The 15,598-nt window shown below is 40.9% G+C and overlaps 1 protein-coding gene across 2 annotated transcripts in view; it reads right to left on the minus strand.

Moving 5' to 3' along the window:
• Positions 1 to 14,236, minus strand: part of ACBD3 (acyl-CoA binding domain containing 3) — a 30,362-nt gene extending 16,126 nt beyond the window's left edge. Inside the window, exons 1-3 of one of the 2 annotated variants that reach the window (XM_045537147.1) lie at positions 13,884 to 14,236; positions 2,616 to 2,757; positions 1,811 to 1,951 (exon numbers count right to left, since the gene is read on the minus strand). In XM_045537147.1, coding sequence (XP_045393103.1) covers positions 1,811 to 1,951; positions 2,616 to 2,757; positions 13,884 to 14,169 — 569 coding nt within the window. In that variant the 5' untranslated portion in view covers positions 14,170 to 14,236. The remainder of the gene's footprint in view (positions 1 to 1,810; positions 1,952 to 2,615; positions 2,758 to 13,883) is intronic. The other variant, XM_045537148.1, reaches the window with a different exon arrangement.
• Between the last annotated feature and the right edge of the window lie 1,362 nt (positions 14,237 to 15,598).

Below are 15,598 nucleotides of genomic sequence, written 5' to 3' on the forward strand. Positions count from 1 at the left end.
CAGAGAAGACACCTTTTCTTGGTCCTATCATGAGAACTGTCTGGGTTCCCCCACTTTCCTCCGCTCAAACTCCTGCAAGTGACTAACAACACACCTGAGCCACAGCTAAGGCTCAAGGTATAGCAACAGCAGGACCCACTTTTAATGTGTCAGCGCTGGGACAGAGCAACAAGCTTCCTCAGCCAGAGGCTAAGCTTCAGGACAGATGAAGTCTAGTCTCAAACGCTTTAAAAGAATTCTGTATGTACTCTGTCCCACAACAAAAGTGTATTTTTAAAAAGAAAACGTAGTTTTATGTGTTAAGGTAAGCAGTAACTTTTGATAATGCTTAAAGAAATATGAATATTTATCATTAAAATAAGAAATTAAAAAGCAGTGTATACATACTTTCAAAGACATTATAGCAATACCCCCATTGATCCAACATCACTATACAGTGGACAGTAGCACATAAATCCATTTTGCAGTTAAAGGAACCTCACTCCATTCTTATAAGAACCAAAGCTTTTCCTTTAGATTAAAAAAAAAATCTTCCTTTGGATAAATATCTTCTGAATATGTAATTAAGCCATTTCCTATTCTCTTAAGCAAGAGTAAATTATATCTAGTGCTCTGTCTCTTGATGACTCAGAGGTTCTAACTATAAACATAAAAGCTATACTAAGTCAGGCTGGGCGCACAGTGGCTCACGCCTTTGGGAGGCCGAGAAGGGAGGATCACTTGAGGTCAGGAGTTTGAGACAAGCCTGGGCAACACAATGAGATCCCATCTCTACAAAAAATAAAAAAATTAGCCAGGTGTAGTGAAGCACGTTTGTAGTCCCCAGCTACTCAGGAGGCTAAGGCAGGAGAGATCACTGGAGCCCAAGAGTTCAAGGCTCCAGTGAGCTATGAGTCCCACCACTGTATTCCAGCCTGGGCAACAGAGCGAGACTATCTCAGAAAAACAAAAACAAAAACCACAACAAAAAAAATATACTAAGTCATAATAATACTGTGATGGAGAATTTACGTTCATATTATTAATAAATGGCCCCTGACTGACAAGTTTTTATAATTCTGGTGTACTGTTTTTCATAGTTTCTATCTTTTCCCTCACTATCGGAGCTATTTTCTCTTTTAATCCGGTATCTCTAATTCAGGTTAAGGTAGGAAACTAGAGAACGAACTGTTTCTAAAGTATAATATAACTGAGGAAAAACTGGTTTTAGTACAGTTTTCATTGCTTAGAAATTTTAGATAGTCAAAGCTGTTGAAAATATAACCTCTAGATAAATAAGGTGTAACTACAATATAATTCTAATTCATAATCACAACATGGAATCCCATAAACATAAACAGCGCATTCAACAGCTTCTCCTCCAAACCCTGACAATAACAAGCCAGTGGGAGTCAATATGAATGTCTACACAGGCCTACCACGCAGCATAGCTGAAAACCATGAAATGGAGCATGAATATTCCAGAAGCTCAAGGGATAGCAGCAAAGGGTATTTCAGACCAGAGGATAGGGAGGAGGGAGTAATTGAGTTTATGGTGGAACTTACTCAGAAACTTAGTGTAATAAGACAAAAGGAACACTGCCATGATGGTGGGGAGGTTCCTTTTCAAGGTATAGCCAGAAGGAAGCAGCCCTCCTTCCCCACAAAACTCACAAATACGTGCTCACATGAGGGAGTACGAACAACTGCCCTAAGAAGTGGGGCTCCAAGGGAAGTAAGACCCCTGACCTAGAGCAGGCACTCGGCAAAGCAGAAGCATCAGGACATGGGACTGCATGGGGGTGAAGTATTCCATGCCCTCAAACTGCACCTTTTTTTCTCTTGCTCTTCCTTCTCTATTTTGTGGGATGCAACATACGTTGAAAAGAGATGGCAACACCTATTTAGGAGCTTGACAAACTCTACCATGGCATCCTCTTTAGACATGTTTCCCAGGGCTGCCCATTCTCTCCTGTAAAGAATAACAAGAAACGGTTACCTCTTCTTCTTAACAGAATGAGAACTTGATTTAATTTAAACCTAAAAATGAGTAATTCTCAATTATAACTAAAATGAAGAATGATTCTACTTATAAGCAAAAGTCTCAAAACTTCAAATTTCAACAAGCATGTATTAACTTACTAAATTAGATATGCCACATCTAATCCAAACTTAATTTAACTGCATTGCTGATAATGCCCATACAGCAAAAGGGTACCATACAGCAAAAGGGTATCAATGTTTTGTTCTCCTTATATCATGTTTTAGCCTTAACTGAATGAAATATTCAATGTATTCTTTTTTGTCACAATTCTCTGCATGTCCCAATAAGGGAATCAATAACTACATATTTTAAATGGCTGCTTTTAATATTATTTAGGAAGAATCAAATGAAGCTGTACTTGTCCTTATGTTCATAATCAGATGAGTAAACTTCTTCCACAATATTTAGCCATAAACACCTCCAAGCCAAAAACAGATAAACATCTGAAGACTCCAGAAGCTGCAAGCAAAAATGTTTGTTTCAGTTTTTATTCTAAGCTAATGAACCAGCTAGTCACATCTTAACCAATACACACTGTACCCTTTTCCAGTGTTATTCTTATTAAATTCACTATGCAGCAAAACATTGTTACCTCCTGTCATTCCCCAACACATCAAAGAATCCAACCTCAGGACAAGTGTCTGGATTATATGGGCCCATAAGAACCTGCTTATGCAGTGCCACAAGCTTCAGTTTTTCTTCGTAAGTTGGATGAAATGCTTTGCCATCTTTTTCTATAAAAAAAAGAAACACAAAACAATTAGCACTGGCAAAATATATAATTTTCAGCATTATATACTGCAGGTTTGCAATAAGGTATGTCACAGACTGTCTGTGATAGGTATAAACACTATTATAGTGAGATTTTTATTTCAATTACTAAATTTTAATAGAGCCTAAGACAGAAATCCTTTATGCTGAATTATTATTATTTTTTTAAATCAGCCAACCACCAATATTTATGTTAAAGCTATTACGGAGAAATCCAGCTGTTAAGTTGCAGTCAGGCACACATATATATTTAAGTGTACCACTTGACAACTTTTACACATTAAAAACCATGTGCAACCATTGGTTTTTAAAAGAGTTTTAAAAAATAATTTTATATTAGTCATTTTAATGCAATCACGCATAACAGGTTACATACACTTTGAAAGGCTGCAGTCAAACACATATCCATCCCAGAGGTAGTATAATGTGGCAGAAGGGACTTTGGAATCAGACAGCCTGGGTTTAAATGTCACCTGAGACATTTCCTAGCTGTGCAATCATTTAACTTCTCAGTTTGTTCATTGATAAAAATAAAGTGAGGGTTACACTGCTACTTCAGAGGTAATGGGATATTATTATTAATAATAACTATTAGATGCTTTGCCTTCCTTCATACTATGATTAGCTCTGGCAGATTTCCACATGGGCAATTAAGAATGAAGCCAGTTTGACCTATAAAGACTAACTGCCATCACCATTCAAAATCAGTATGAAGTTGGATCCTGGTAAAATGGGAAATCCTTAGAGACTAGTTCCGCTTCTTTGATAAGTGGTAGCATTAATTTTTGGTTGATCTAATGATAACAGACTACCCAATTAAAAAAAAAAGAGTAGAAAGTAGTATATACTGCCTACATGTCACTAATGAGTGAGAAGAATATGGGTTGAAGGACATTAGCAGGAAATTCAGAGAAGAAAAAAATACAGAATTTGTCAGTAGACATCCAAAAAGATATTCAACCTCAGTAGTCAAGGAAATACAAATTAAAACCATTAGCTACCAAAACCCCCTCCTCCCATCGATAGGTCAAAAAGTTAGATACTATCAAAAATCGGTAAGCACGGGACAAACAGGTACCCACTCTCACATACTAATGTTAAAGCACAAACGGTTATAGCTATCTTGAAGGGCAATTTGGCAACATACAGTGGTCCCCCCTTTTCTCCAGTGTAAACTTGAAATCCTGGGCAGTATCAAACCCTGTATGTTTTGTCCTATACACACATACCTGTAATTTATAAATCAGGCACAGTAAGAGATTAACAATAGCTAATAACATAAAAATTATAATAGGCTGTAATAAAAGTTACATGAATGTTGTCTGTGTCTCTCAAAATCTCTTACTGTACTGTATTCACCTATTTTCAGACCTCAGTTGACCCCAGGTAACTGAAACCGTGGAAAGCAAAACCACAGATAAAGAGGAACCACCGCATTTCAAAACTGTAAATGTGCAAGCCCTAGGATTCAGTGATTCCAAATCTCACTGGAATTAAGCCCCCCCAAACACACAGGAGGAGGCAGATACAAGGCCATTCATTGTAGCACTGTTTTCTTGTTACTGAAAGCAACTTAAAAGGCCATCAATACAGGAAAACGGAATAATGTGGTACAGGCATGTGGCACATAATGACATTTTAGTCAAGGGCAGACTGCATATACAATGGTGGTCCCATAAGATCATAATGGAGCTGAAAAATTCCTACAGCTTAGTAATGTCCTAGCGAAACGCATTACTCACGCTGTTTACGGCAATACTGATGTAAACAAACCTCCTGTGCTGCCAGTCGGAGAGAAGTACAGCACATCCAATCATGTACTGTACATAACACTTGATAATGACAAACAACTATGTTACTGCTTTCTGTAACTATACTTTTTATCATTATTTTAAAAATGTACTCCTTCTACTTATTAAAACCACCCCACATTAATTGTAAAACAGCCTAAGGCAGGCCCTTCTGGAGGCATTCTGGAAGAAAGCCTGGTTATCACAGGGGACGATGCATGTCACTGCCCCTGAAGACCTTCCTCTGGGACAAGACGTGGAGGTGGAGGCAGTGACATCGATGACCCTGACCCTGTGTAGGCCTAGGCTAATGTGCATGTTTGTGCTTTAGTTTTTAACAAAAAGTTTAATAAAAATAAAAAAATTTAAAAATAGAAAAAGCTTATAGAATAAGGACATAAAGAAATATTTTTGTATGGGTGTACGATGTGTTTGTGTTTTAAGCTAAGTGTCATTACCACAGTCAGAAAGTTTTTAAAAATTTAAAAGTTTACAAAGGAAAAAAGTTACAGTAAGCTAAGGCTAATTTATTATTGAAGAAAAATACTTTTCAATAAATTTCGTGCAGCCTAAGCGGACAGTGTTCATAAAGTCTGCAGCAGCGCGCCACCCACTCCCTGACTCGCCTGGGGCAGCTTCCAGTCCCGCAGGCCCCATTCACGGTGAGCGCCCTGCGCAGGTGTGCCACTTTTGTCTCTTTTACACCACATTTTTACTGAGTCTTTTCTATGTTAAGATAACGCTTGGATATAAACTTACCACTGCGTTACTTCTGTCTACAGTACTGAGCACCGCAACAGGCTATGAACATGTTTGCAGCCTAGGAGCAAGAGGCTATCCGTATAGTCTAGGCGTACAGGAGGCTGTACCACACAGGTTGGTGTAAGTGCACTCTATGATGTTTGCACAACAAAATCACCTAACAGTGCCCACCAACGCATTTCTTAGAATGTACGCCCATCGTTAAGTGGCATAGGACCATCCACACAGACTCCGGTACAAATGACACAATTGTAAGAAATACTGTGACTGGAGAAATGCAAGCTGCAGAAAACCACATCCGATCGCAGCACACAATATATTTAATCAATTCTAAGCACACTCACACACACACTTTAACACCTTTAAAAATCAGATGAGGTTTCATAATCTACAGCATTTTACAGTTACTAATCAGCAGTTTTTCCTTGTGAATGGCATATAAGGTAATAATCTTAGAATAGATGAAATAAAGCATGTGAAACACATCTGCATACATATCCTACGTGCACGTTGACATGAGTGTAAGAATAAGAAAGTGGGAGGAGACTAGGATTAGGAGTGGTCATCAAGGAGAATTTAAGCCTTCCTTTCAACATTTTTTCATCTTTCACAGGAAAACGTCCAGAAGGATGACCTAAACTGTTCCGAGGCACTGCATATAGATAAGCAACTGGCCAAACTAAGCGGGTGAGGAGTGAAGGAGTTTCCCCATTTACATATATTGGAATTTTTTTTCAATAAGAACACATGCAATATTTGGAAAAAATATTTTTAAAAAGACAAAACTATGGCTCTGACCTTATTTATGTAACAAAAATCAAAACAACTCAGTAACCTATGGACCTGCCATTTATCCTTTCCACCAAGCAAACAGTATCACTGAACAGTAAAGCACCAAGAGCAGGAACTTCTTTTAAAGCTCTTAGGACAGGACTACCATACTTCCATGTCTACAAACTAAAAGGCAATTCTCATTTTGAAATCTAATTCTGGGTGGTGTAGTGGCTCATGCCATAACCCTAGCACTCTGGGAGGCTCGGCCGGGAGGACGGCTTGAGGCCAGGAGCTAGAGACCAGCCTGGGCAACTGCAAGACCTGTATCCACAAAAAATAATTAACTAGCTGGGTGTGGTAGCACACGCCTGTTAACACTTGAGCCCAGGAGTTTGAGGTTGCAGGGTACTATGATGTCTGTCTTAAAAAAAAAAGAACATCTAACCTTAGAATGCTGTTTCAATCAATGGTGGACACTATGTAAGATCCTTTTTATATGTATACATTCATTCCACTTAATAAATATTTATTGAGCCTCTGTGTACAAATCACCATACTAGATGCTAAGCATTCACTGCCCTCATGGAGCTTACAAACTATTGAGTTCAATTAAAAATTTGTAAGTTGGCAATACAATGAATGATTGTGTCTGGGTGTGTATTCAGGGATATATATATATGTGTGTATATGTACACATATATATCAAGCAAGTTCTAATAAAATTATATTGAGATAAAAGAAAGAATTTTAGAGTTTAATTCTGACCTAGGAAAAACTACAGGTAATGACATAGACTAGCTCCAACTCCTTAAGTGGAGTAGTTGTGTTAAAAAAAGCGCCCCAAGCTCTATGCACACGGTAATACTCACAGTGTCAAGCGAATAACTCGGCAAAATTATAAAGCTGATTATAAAATTGATCTGATCCATGACTGTAATGAGATATATTAAAATATCTTCTCAATAAATTAAAAAGACACTAACATTTGTCAGTAGACAAACTGTTTAAAAACAGTTAATATACTATTTCTAAGAAACATATCCACAAACTTTGAGGCAAAAATGCATATTGGTTTTAACCACATATGATCAAACATAATTAACTGAAGGATTACATTCAGCTATAATAGGAAACACCCACAATATACCTGATACGAAGAAGGTACTTATGTTCACATGAAAGTTGTGGGCGAGGCCAGGCACAGCAGCGTGTCTATAATCCCAGCACTTTTGGAGGCCGAGGCGGGAGGATCACTTGAGGCCAGGAGTTTGAGACCAACCTGGGCAACATAGTGAGACCCCCATCTCTACAAAAAGATAATAAAATTAGAGTGCCTGTGGTCCCAGCTACTCAGGAGGGTGAGGCAGGAGGATCGCTTGAGCTCAGGAATTTGAGGCTACAGTGAGCTATGATCACGCCACTGCACTTCAGCCTGGGCAACAGAGCAAGATGCTGCCACAAACAAACAAACAAACAAAAAGTACTGGGTGACACCAGTAGAAAAATAAGCTCCCAGGCAGCTGCTTTTGATGACACCACTGTAACTGCCATTCTGAATCAGGAACAGTCCATACCAGTATGAACAGAGGTGTTTACTATACAAATTAGACTTTATATCAATTCAATCTACAGACTAGGAGAGTCAGACCATCGGAATATTCCCACCCACCCGTGTGAACTGGCTGCCTGGTACACACATTAGGGCTTGCAGGAAAATCCAGAGTGCAGATGAACCTTTGAGTATGTGTTGTTTTAAGCCACTGAATTTGTGGTAATTTGTTAACAGGAGCAATAAGAAACTAAAACAACACCCTAAACACATTTTCTCAAGCAATTAAAAACAGATATGGAATCTATGTCAAGTTCTTACTAAATCTGTAAGTATTTAACTTTACAGTTCTAATAGGACAGTATAAATAATTTGATAAGAGACTTATAATTGGTTATCAAGCCCGAAGTTCTGAAAGATTAAAATTAAGTCCCTTCTACCTGAAATTAATCGTACTGAAGATTATTAGGCTCACACCTCAACTGACAGTTTACAGGAGAAATGATATTTTTCCTTTTCTCTCTGGAGATAAAAGAATGTGCCAAATTATTTCAATGCTCCTTCTGGCCTTTATTCAATGAAGGCCATAAAATCTGTGGGTTGGAAAGGATGTTAAAGATAGGTGACTGAACTGCAAACCCAAAGCTCCAGTCCCCTCTACATGGCTACCCAGCAAATGCCAACCTATGCTTGAAAACTTCTTGGTGACGGGACTCCCTGTCCCAAAGCAGTCTGTTCCATCTTTGGATGGCTGTGATCCCGGGTTCGTCATTCCGAGCACATCTCTCTCATTTCTACCCACAGGGTCTACTTCTTGTCCTCACCGTTAAATAAAACACGTCTAAAAAGATCAGACCTTGCAAAAGTCACAAAATACCCCTCGTGTTTGCCCTGAGTTTTCTGTTCTCTAGGCTGAACACTCCTAGCTTATTCAATCATTACTCAAAGACCTAAATTTAAACCTCAGGTCTGCTGTTTATTAAGTATATACAATATGGACAAGTTATTTAACCTTTTGGAATCTACTTTAGCATCAATAAAATGGAGATAGTACTGCTCCTTAGGGTTCTGGTGAGGGTTAAAAATAATGTGTTCCAAAGTCTTGGGATGGCACCTGCACAGAGCAGAAAATGACTCAACGGTGGCCATTATGGTAATAATGGCAGGGATTTGAATTCCCACTTGATACAAGTTGCTCTCTTCTGAACGAGCTACATTTTGTCTTTAACCCTAGAAGGTAATTCCTCAGACTGAAGGCAGTACCCAGGCTTGTCTGCTCTGTGCAGAGGAGAGCTCTCCCTTCCCTCATCCCTTCCCTCTGCGCTGCCTCACAGAGAAAACACTTCGAATAAAATCTATCTTTTAGAAATACTAAAATTAAAAACATCTCCCTCATGTTGGATTGAGAAAAAAAACTGACAATTTTTTTTTTTTTAAAATAAGAGACTAGGTCTAGCTCTGTCATCCAGGTTGGAGAGTCGTGGTGTGACCACAGCTCACTGTTACTTTGAACTCCCGAGACCAAGACTTAAGTCTTTCCAAATCCAACTACAGCTTCCTTTTACATATAACACCTCCCAAAAAACTCCCTCCCCACATACCATAGATCTACTGAAAAGGCCTAGAAATAATGGCCAATCCAGATGCCAATAGCACCCACTGCTATCACTCAGGTTATTACTGTTCAAATGCTAGTTCCCACTAAAAGGAACCATGTCTCCTTGGAGAAATGGCTGATTCTTACTGAGGCAGAAAATGTGTAAGATGAACCTGGAATATCTTAATACCAGACAGCAAGGAAGCTATGGAAGACTACTGCAGTCATGTCAAAGGAAGCCAATCTGAAGACAGTACAATTTCTCACTTGCCAAAGATGGTACAACTTAAGCATCAATAATAATAGTTCTGCTGAGTCCTTTATTAAAAAAACACTAGGAGCTAAAAAAATTGTATGTTTAAAAACATGAGTACTTTATGACATTAAAACTGGAGGCTGCCAGGGTAACAATTCAGTATTTTGAAAACTAGTAAATAAAGGAAAGGAAGCATTTATCTTTCCTTTCCTATATGAACTCTATCCCAAGCCAAATAGTATATGAGGAAAAACATGCCAGTGAGAGAAAGACAATTACTGTACAGTATCACCATTTTTTAACCCCTAATGAATGGACAGATGAAGGCATTGATTATCAACAGTCCTAACATCACAAAAAGAGATCCAACCATTTTCATTGGCTTATTCAAGGGGGGGCGGGGGGGACAGATATGAAGCAGTCTTGCCAAAAAAACAGAACTTGAATCTGATCAAGTCTTTAGATACAACTGCAGGAAACACAGAGATTGAAGGGAATACATTAAGCCACACAGATGCAATCAGCAAAATCTACTGAACCACTAAATTTTTTCAACAAACAAAATGCAAGGGAAAAGGGGAGAGGGAATATATCAACTACTTGCAATGTGTAGACTTTTATTCTGAACCTTATTTAAGCAAATTGTTTTAAAACTTGTAATGTTTATGAAACTGGAAATTTGTCATTTGACTGGATATCTGATGATACTTATAAATTACTGTGTTTAATTTTTCTACATGTGATAATGGTATTGCAGTCACTTTAAAAAAAGGAGTCCTGCCAAGCCCACCTGGAATCTCAGCTACTTTGGATGCCAGGTGGGAGCTGGGGTGGGAGGATTACTTGAGCCCAGAAATTCGAGACCAGTCTGGGCAATATAGCGAGATCCCATCTCTTTAATTATTTATTTATAAAAATATTTTTAGTCCTCATTTTTTAGAGATACATAATGAAATATTTCCAGATGACTTGGGAAGTAGCTGGAGCAGATCTGGCTGGGTAATGGATAAGAGGGTCATTGCACTATTCTGTTTTTGTGTATGTTTGAAATTCTCCAATAAAAAGTTAAAATTTAAATTAAAAATTTTTAAACTTAAAAAAGTTTTCATATGCATTTTCAGTTTATAAGAGTGAAAACACTCATTACATTATTGCAGGCTTCCCAAAAGGTCTCATATTTTATTAGCAGAAATGAGATGTAGCAATAATAGGGATTATCAATATTTTAAAGGCACATTTACTTCAGTCCTTTGAGGGAATTTTTCCTCACATTCAAATTTTCAAACCTGATAGCAATGTTAGGTAAGAATTCAGAATACACAGTTCTCTCACACTTTACTCTTGCAGATATCTGGACTTTCTATAAAGTGATCATGCTTAGAAAAACAACCTAAATCTTCCCTTAACATTTTCAAGCTATTAATAATGAAGAAGTTCCAAAATGTCCTCAAGCAACTGGATAGGTAGTTTTGAATATTTTTCTCAGAACACCACCAGAAAGCAGGGTTCATATTTGCTTTTCATCTCTTGCAGAACTGTCTTTGGAATCAGACCGCCTGAAAACCAACCCTGCCTCTTACAAATAACTGGGTGGCCTGGGGCAGCTTCCTCAACTAAAAAATGGGAATAATACCCTCATAGAAGGGACCATGGGAGGATTAAACAATGTGTATATACAGCTTTCAGCACAGTACCTGACATTTAGCAAACATCTGCTCAATAACTACCAGCAATTATTCCTCTGAAATTTTAAATTAATGTAAACAATCTACCAGCTTAATGTAATGCGGCAATAAAGGATTAAAAAAGAAAAAATCCACCCCAAAGAACTCTAAAAACCAAAATACAATTCTCCAGGTTAACTCTATCCAAGAAGTATGAAGGCTATAACAAAGTAAACCCATTTGGGTTCCTGTAGGTCCTTAATCCAAGGAGATAAGAAACCCAGATTAGGCCAGTTGCGGTGGCTTGTGCCTGCAATCCTAGCACTCTGGGAGTCCAAGGAGGGAGGATTGCTTAAGGTCTGGAGTTTGAGACCAGCCTGAGCAACAGCAAGACCCCATCTCTAGTAAAAACAGAAAAAATTAGCCAGACATGGTGGCATGCGCCTGTAGTTCCAGCTACTCGGGAGGCTGAGGCAGGAGGACCACTTGAGCCCAGGAGTTTGAGGTTTCAGTGAGCTATGATGACACCACTGCACTCTAGCCAGGCAAAAGAGACCCTGATTCCACAAAAAAAAAGGAAGTCTCTGCAAAACTTGTATAACACCAAGTAATCTGCTAGAAAAATTGAAAAATTCACACTTAAAACAAAGGCAGCAGTACTTGACTCACCCCACTCACTTTCCATTAAGTGGAGTGAGTGCTTTTACTTCTGACTGCTTTTATATCCTTTTTTTTTTCAATTAGCATCTCATATACTAACAGTCTCTCCACTGCTAAATGATCCATGCAGAAAGGTAGCTTTTAATTGCTACACAGCTATTTCTCCTTTTAAGTACTTCGATATTGCTTTGAGAGCCTAATTTAGGAAGTGAGTGAACTATAGCTATCAATGTAGCTTTATTCTCTAAGGTGACTAATAACTAGGCCCCCAAATTATAGGTTCCTCTAGGACTTCTACCACTCAACAAACATGTTAAAATGATCTTTTAGGTTTAGACCACTGAATCTTAAATCTGAGATGTCAGATTTCATCTAATCTAGCTCCCTCTATATATATGAAACAGTCTGGAAAAGCTAATTGTTTTGAAGTTCATATGGTAACTAGAATCCAATCTTCCTAGCTTCCTGACTCTCAAAACAATGCTAAGTGTACTACTGCACACTATACTGTCTCAATCTTTCAAAGAAGATGTTACTACTATTTTCAAATAAGACAGGCTCAGAAAAGGAACCTATTTTTTTGTCAGTCATGTGGCAAAAGGTAGGTTTAAAAGTTAGTTCTTTTCTATTCTTACTCTCTGCTACAATATAATCTATTGAAAAATAAGTTCCAAGAATAAAAATTTAAGATAGAATGTAGCTGTATGGATTATACACAAACCAGCAGATTTTTATACAAGTGGTAATATATCATCACTATAGTAAACTCTAAATTCAAGACTGTGATCTAAGGTCAAGAGATCCAAAACCTATTAGCCATCACCAATTCCCCAAGCTAGCTAGTACACAGAGGGCTGAACTCATTGGGCAATGACAATGAATATTTCAAGGGTAAACTTTCTAATAAAAAATACAATGAATGTGAGATCATCAAATGTTCTGGAAAATTTACAAAACAGACACTTTCACCAGTCTGCACAATTTATTTTCAGAGAAAACAAATAACTTCAACATGTACCACTGCATTCGAACTACTCAACTTCAGCCAGGGAAATATGTACTCCAAAAGGTACTCCCTCTGGGTAAAGTGTCATAAATATGCTGTTCTGGAATGTATGTGGAATGTAGCCACTCCGTTTAAAGTTTCTTTTATGAATGTCTCTCCCTGCCCATCCACCCTCCAAGACCTAAATATCTTTAAGAATCAAACTAACGGACTTCTCATCAGTCTTTCCCACTGACAAAATCATGTGACTGGTCTCTCCATTTGACTAAGTGAATCACCCAATTTAAAAAAAAAAAAAAGAAACCACACACCACAGTCTTGCTCTAGACAAGAAACATTTAACAATTAATTATGCGAAAAGCACAGAAGGTACTTTAGGCCCTTACTCTGAGAATTCACTCTTGCACATGCCTTACAAGGTAAAATTTTAACCATCCAGAAGGTACTAGAACATAATGGACATCCCTTCTCCACAGTTTAACAAGCGGGAGGGGATGAATGAGCTTAATACTTTACTTCCTCCTCTCTGCCAGAGCTATACGGCCAGGTGATCAAGTCTCACTTGAGTTTGTGGTTCCCCAGCTTAGCTGAAAAGACTATGTATGGAACCTATTGAAAGATTTCTTCCACCATACGAAAAGGGTTAAAAACTGGCGGGGTCTGATGTGCCAAACCATGAAAAAACGGGAAAAGGAAAGCGTCAGCGAGAAAAAGCAACCCCAGAATGGGATCCTCTGGGAGAGAGAGGGCTCATTCTTCCACTCGGGCCCCTGGAAACCCGAGAAGCCAAATCAGGTAAAATGCCCCGGTAACCTCGGGGAGGCGGGACTCGTACTGCTGAACCACGGTTCCAGGCCCCACAGGGGTGTGACCTAGTGGACCAGCGGGTAGTGACAAACTTCGGACACCCCCCCAAGGACGGGGCCCTGCCCGGGTCACCGCGGCCCAGAATGGGTGGGCGAGGATCAGGCCGACCCAGCCACCCTGGGGACCACAGCCCACGCCGGGCTCCCGGGGCCGGCCCGGCTCACCTTTGAAGAAGCGCAGGGCCAGGCCGTACAGCTCCTCCAGGCCGAAGCCCCAGCGCAGCTCCAGCCGCCGCGCCTCCTCCGCCGCGCCCCCAGCCGCCGTCTCCCCGCGCTCCGGCTGCTCCCCCGCGGCGCCCGGGCCCCGACCGGATCCGGGAGGGGAGGGCGGCGGCAGCGGCGGCGGCAGCAGCGGGGCGCCCTCCGCACCGGGCCGTTCCTCCGGGTCCGGGCTCAGCGTGAGGCCGTCCACGGACACTTCCAGCCGCTCTGCGTTCAGCACCGCCGCCATCTCCGGCTGCTGCGCCTCCTCCGCGGGGACAGGCGGCGGCCACGTATCGACTTCCTGCTGACCTCTGACCCCCACTTGCCGACACCGGAACTTCCGTTGCTGAGGGAGCCGGAGGGCTCCGGGGGAGGCCTGACGCCCCGCCCCCTCCGTCGCTCTCGGCCACGCCCCTCCGCGACCACCGGTCACGCCCCTCCGTCGCCCTCGGCCACGCCCCTCCGCGACCGCCGGCCACGCCCCCTCAGCTCCCGCTGGTTCCAAACGACCTTCGCCACCTTCACCCGGTCTTCTGGGACCCCGTTTCCTGCCGGCGGGCGGGTGCTGCGGCCCAGCGGCCCTGCCCGGCCGCCCCCGCCGCTCCGTTCGATCCCGCGGCTGTCAGCGTCCGGCAGGGGTGGGGTCGGGCGAGCCCTGCCCGGGGGTCCGCGCTGGGAGGGCGGCTGCACCGACTGGCGCCCCGACCCCCCTGCGGGCCACAGACCCGCCACGTTTTAGGGGTCGTGTGGCTGGCCGAGCTCTCTTGCCCACCACGGTTTCCTGTGGCCGTTACAGCAACTCCGAGGAAATGCAGGCCAGATGCCAAGGTTTTTTTATAAAAAGAAAACTGAGGCTGCAGAGAGACATTCAGTGACTTCTCTGAGGTGGCTGTAGACAGAGGCAGATCCCGGTTTTGCAGGAACTGAAGCCCATGCAATCTGTGGGACCCTCATTAGGAAAAACGGTACCAAAAATTGCGAGCAGAAGGATAGGAGAGTGAACATATATTTATAATGAGAAAGAAATAACAAATGACGTTTTTAAAAGTGAGCAAAACCCACAAACATCACACACATAGCCATAATATTTTTATTAACTGCTTGATACAGGGCGCCCAAGAGCCCAGAAACAATTTTTTTTTTTAAAGATTGAAGATGCCCTTCACATTATATATATTCACCTATGTCTCTAGACTTTTGGAGCACCATTTATGATAATTTTTCCTACCTTTTTTTTTGGCTGCATACATTTGTCTTTTCTTGTATCAATTGTAATAGTTTTTTTTTTCTTTTTTCTTTTTTTTTTTTTAAGAGGCCAAGTCTCACTCTGTCCCCAGGCTGGAGTGTAGTAGCACTATCATAACTCACTGCAGCCTCCAACTCCTGGGCTCAGATCTCCCAAGCAGCTGGGACTGACTACAGACAAGGGTGCCCCACCAACTCCAGCTAATTTTTTTTTTTTTTTTTAGAGAGAAGGTCTTTCTATGTTGCCCAGGCTGGTCTCAAACTCCTGGGCTCAGGCAATCCTCCTGCCCTGCCATCCCAAAGTGCTAAGATTACAGGCATAACCCACTGCACCCAGCCTATAGACCACACTTTATTTTTATTTTATTTTATTTTATTTTTTTGAGAGAGTCTCACTCTCTTCCCTGGGCTACAGTGCCATGGCGTCAGCC

The sequence above is a fragment of the Lemur catta genome, chromosome 25 (assembly GCF_020740605.2).
Source record: "Lemur catta isolate mLemCat1 chromosome 25, mLemCat1.pri, whole genome shotgun sequence".
Taxonomy (NCBI): Eukaryota; Metazoa; Chordata; class Mammalia; order Primates; family Lemuridae; genus Lemur; species Lemur catta.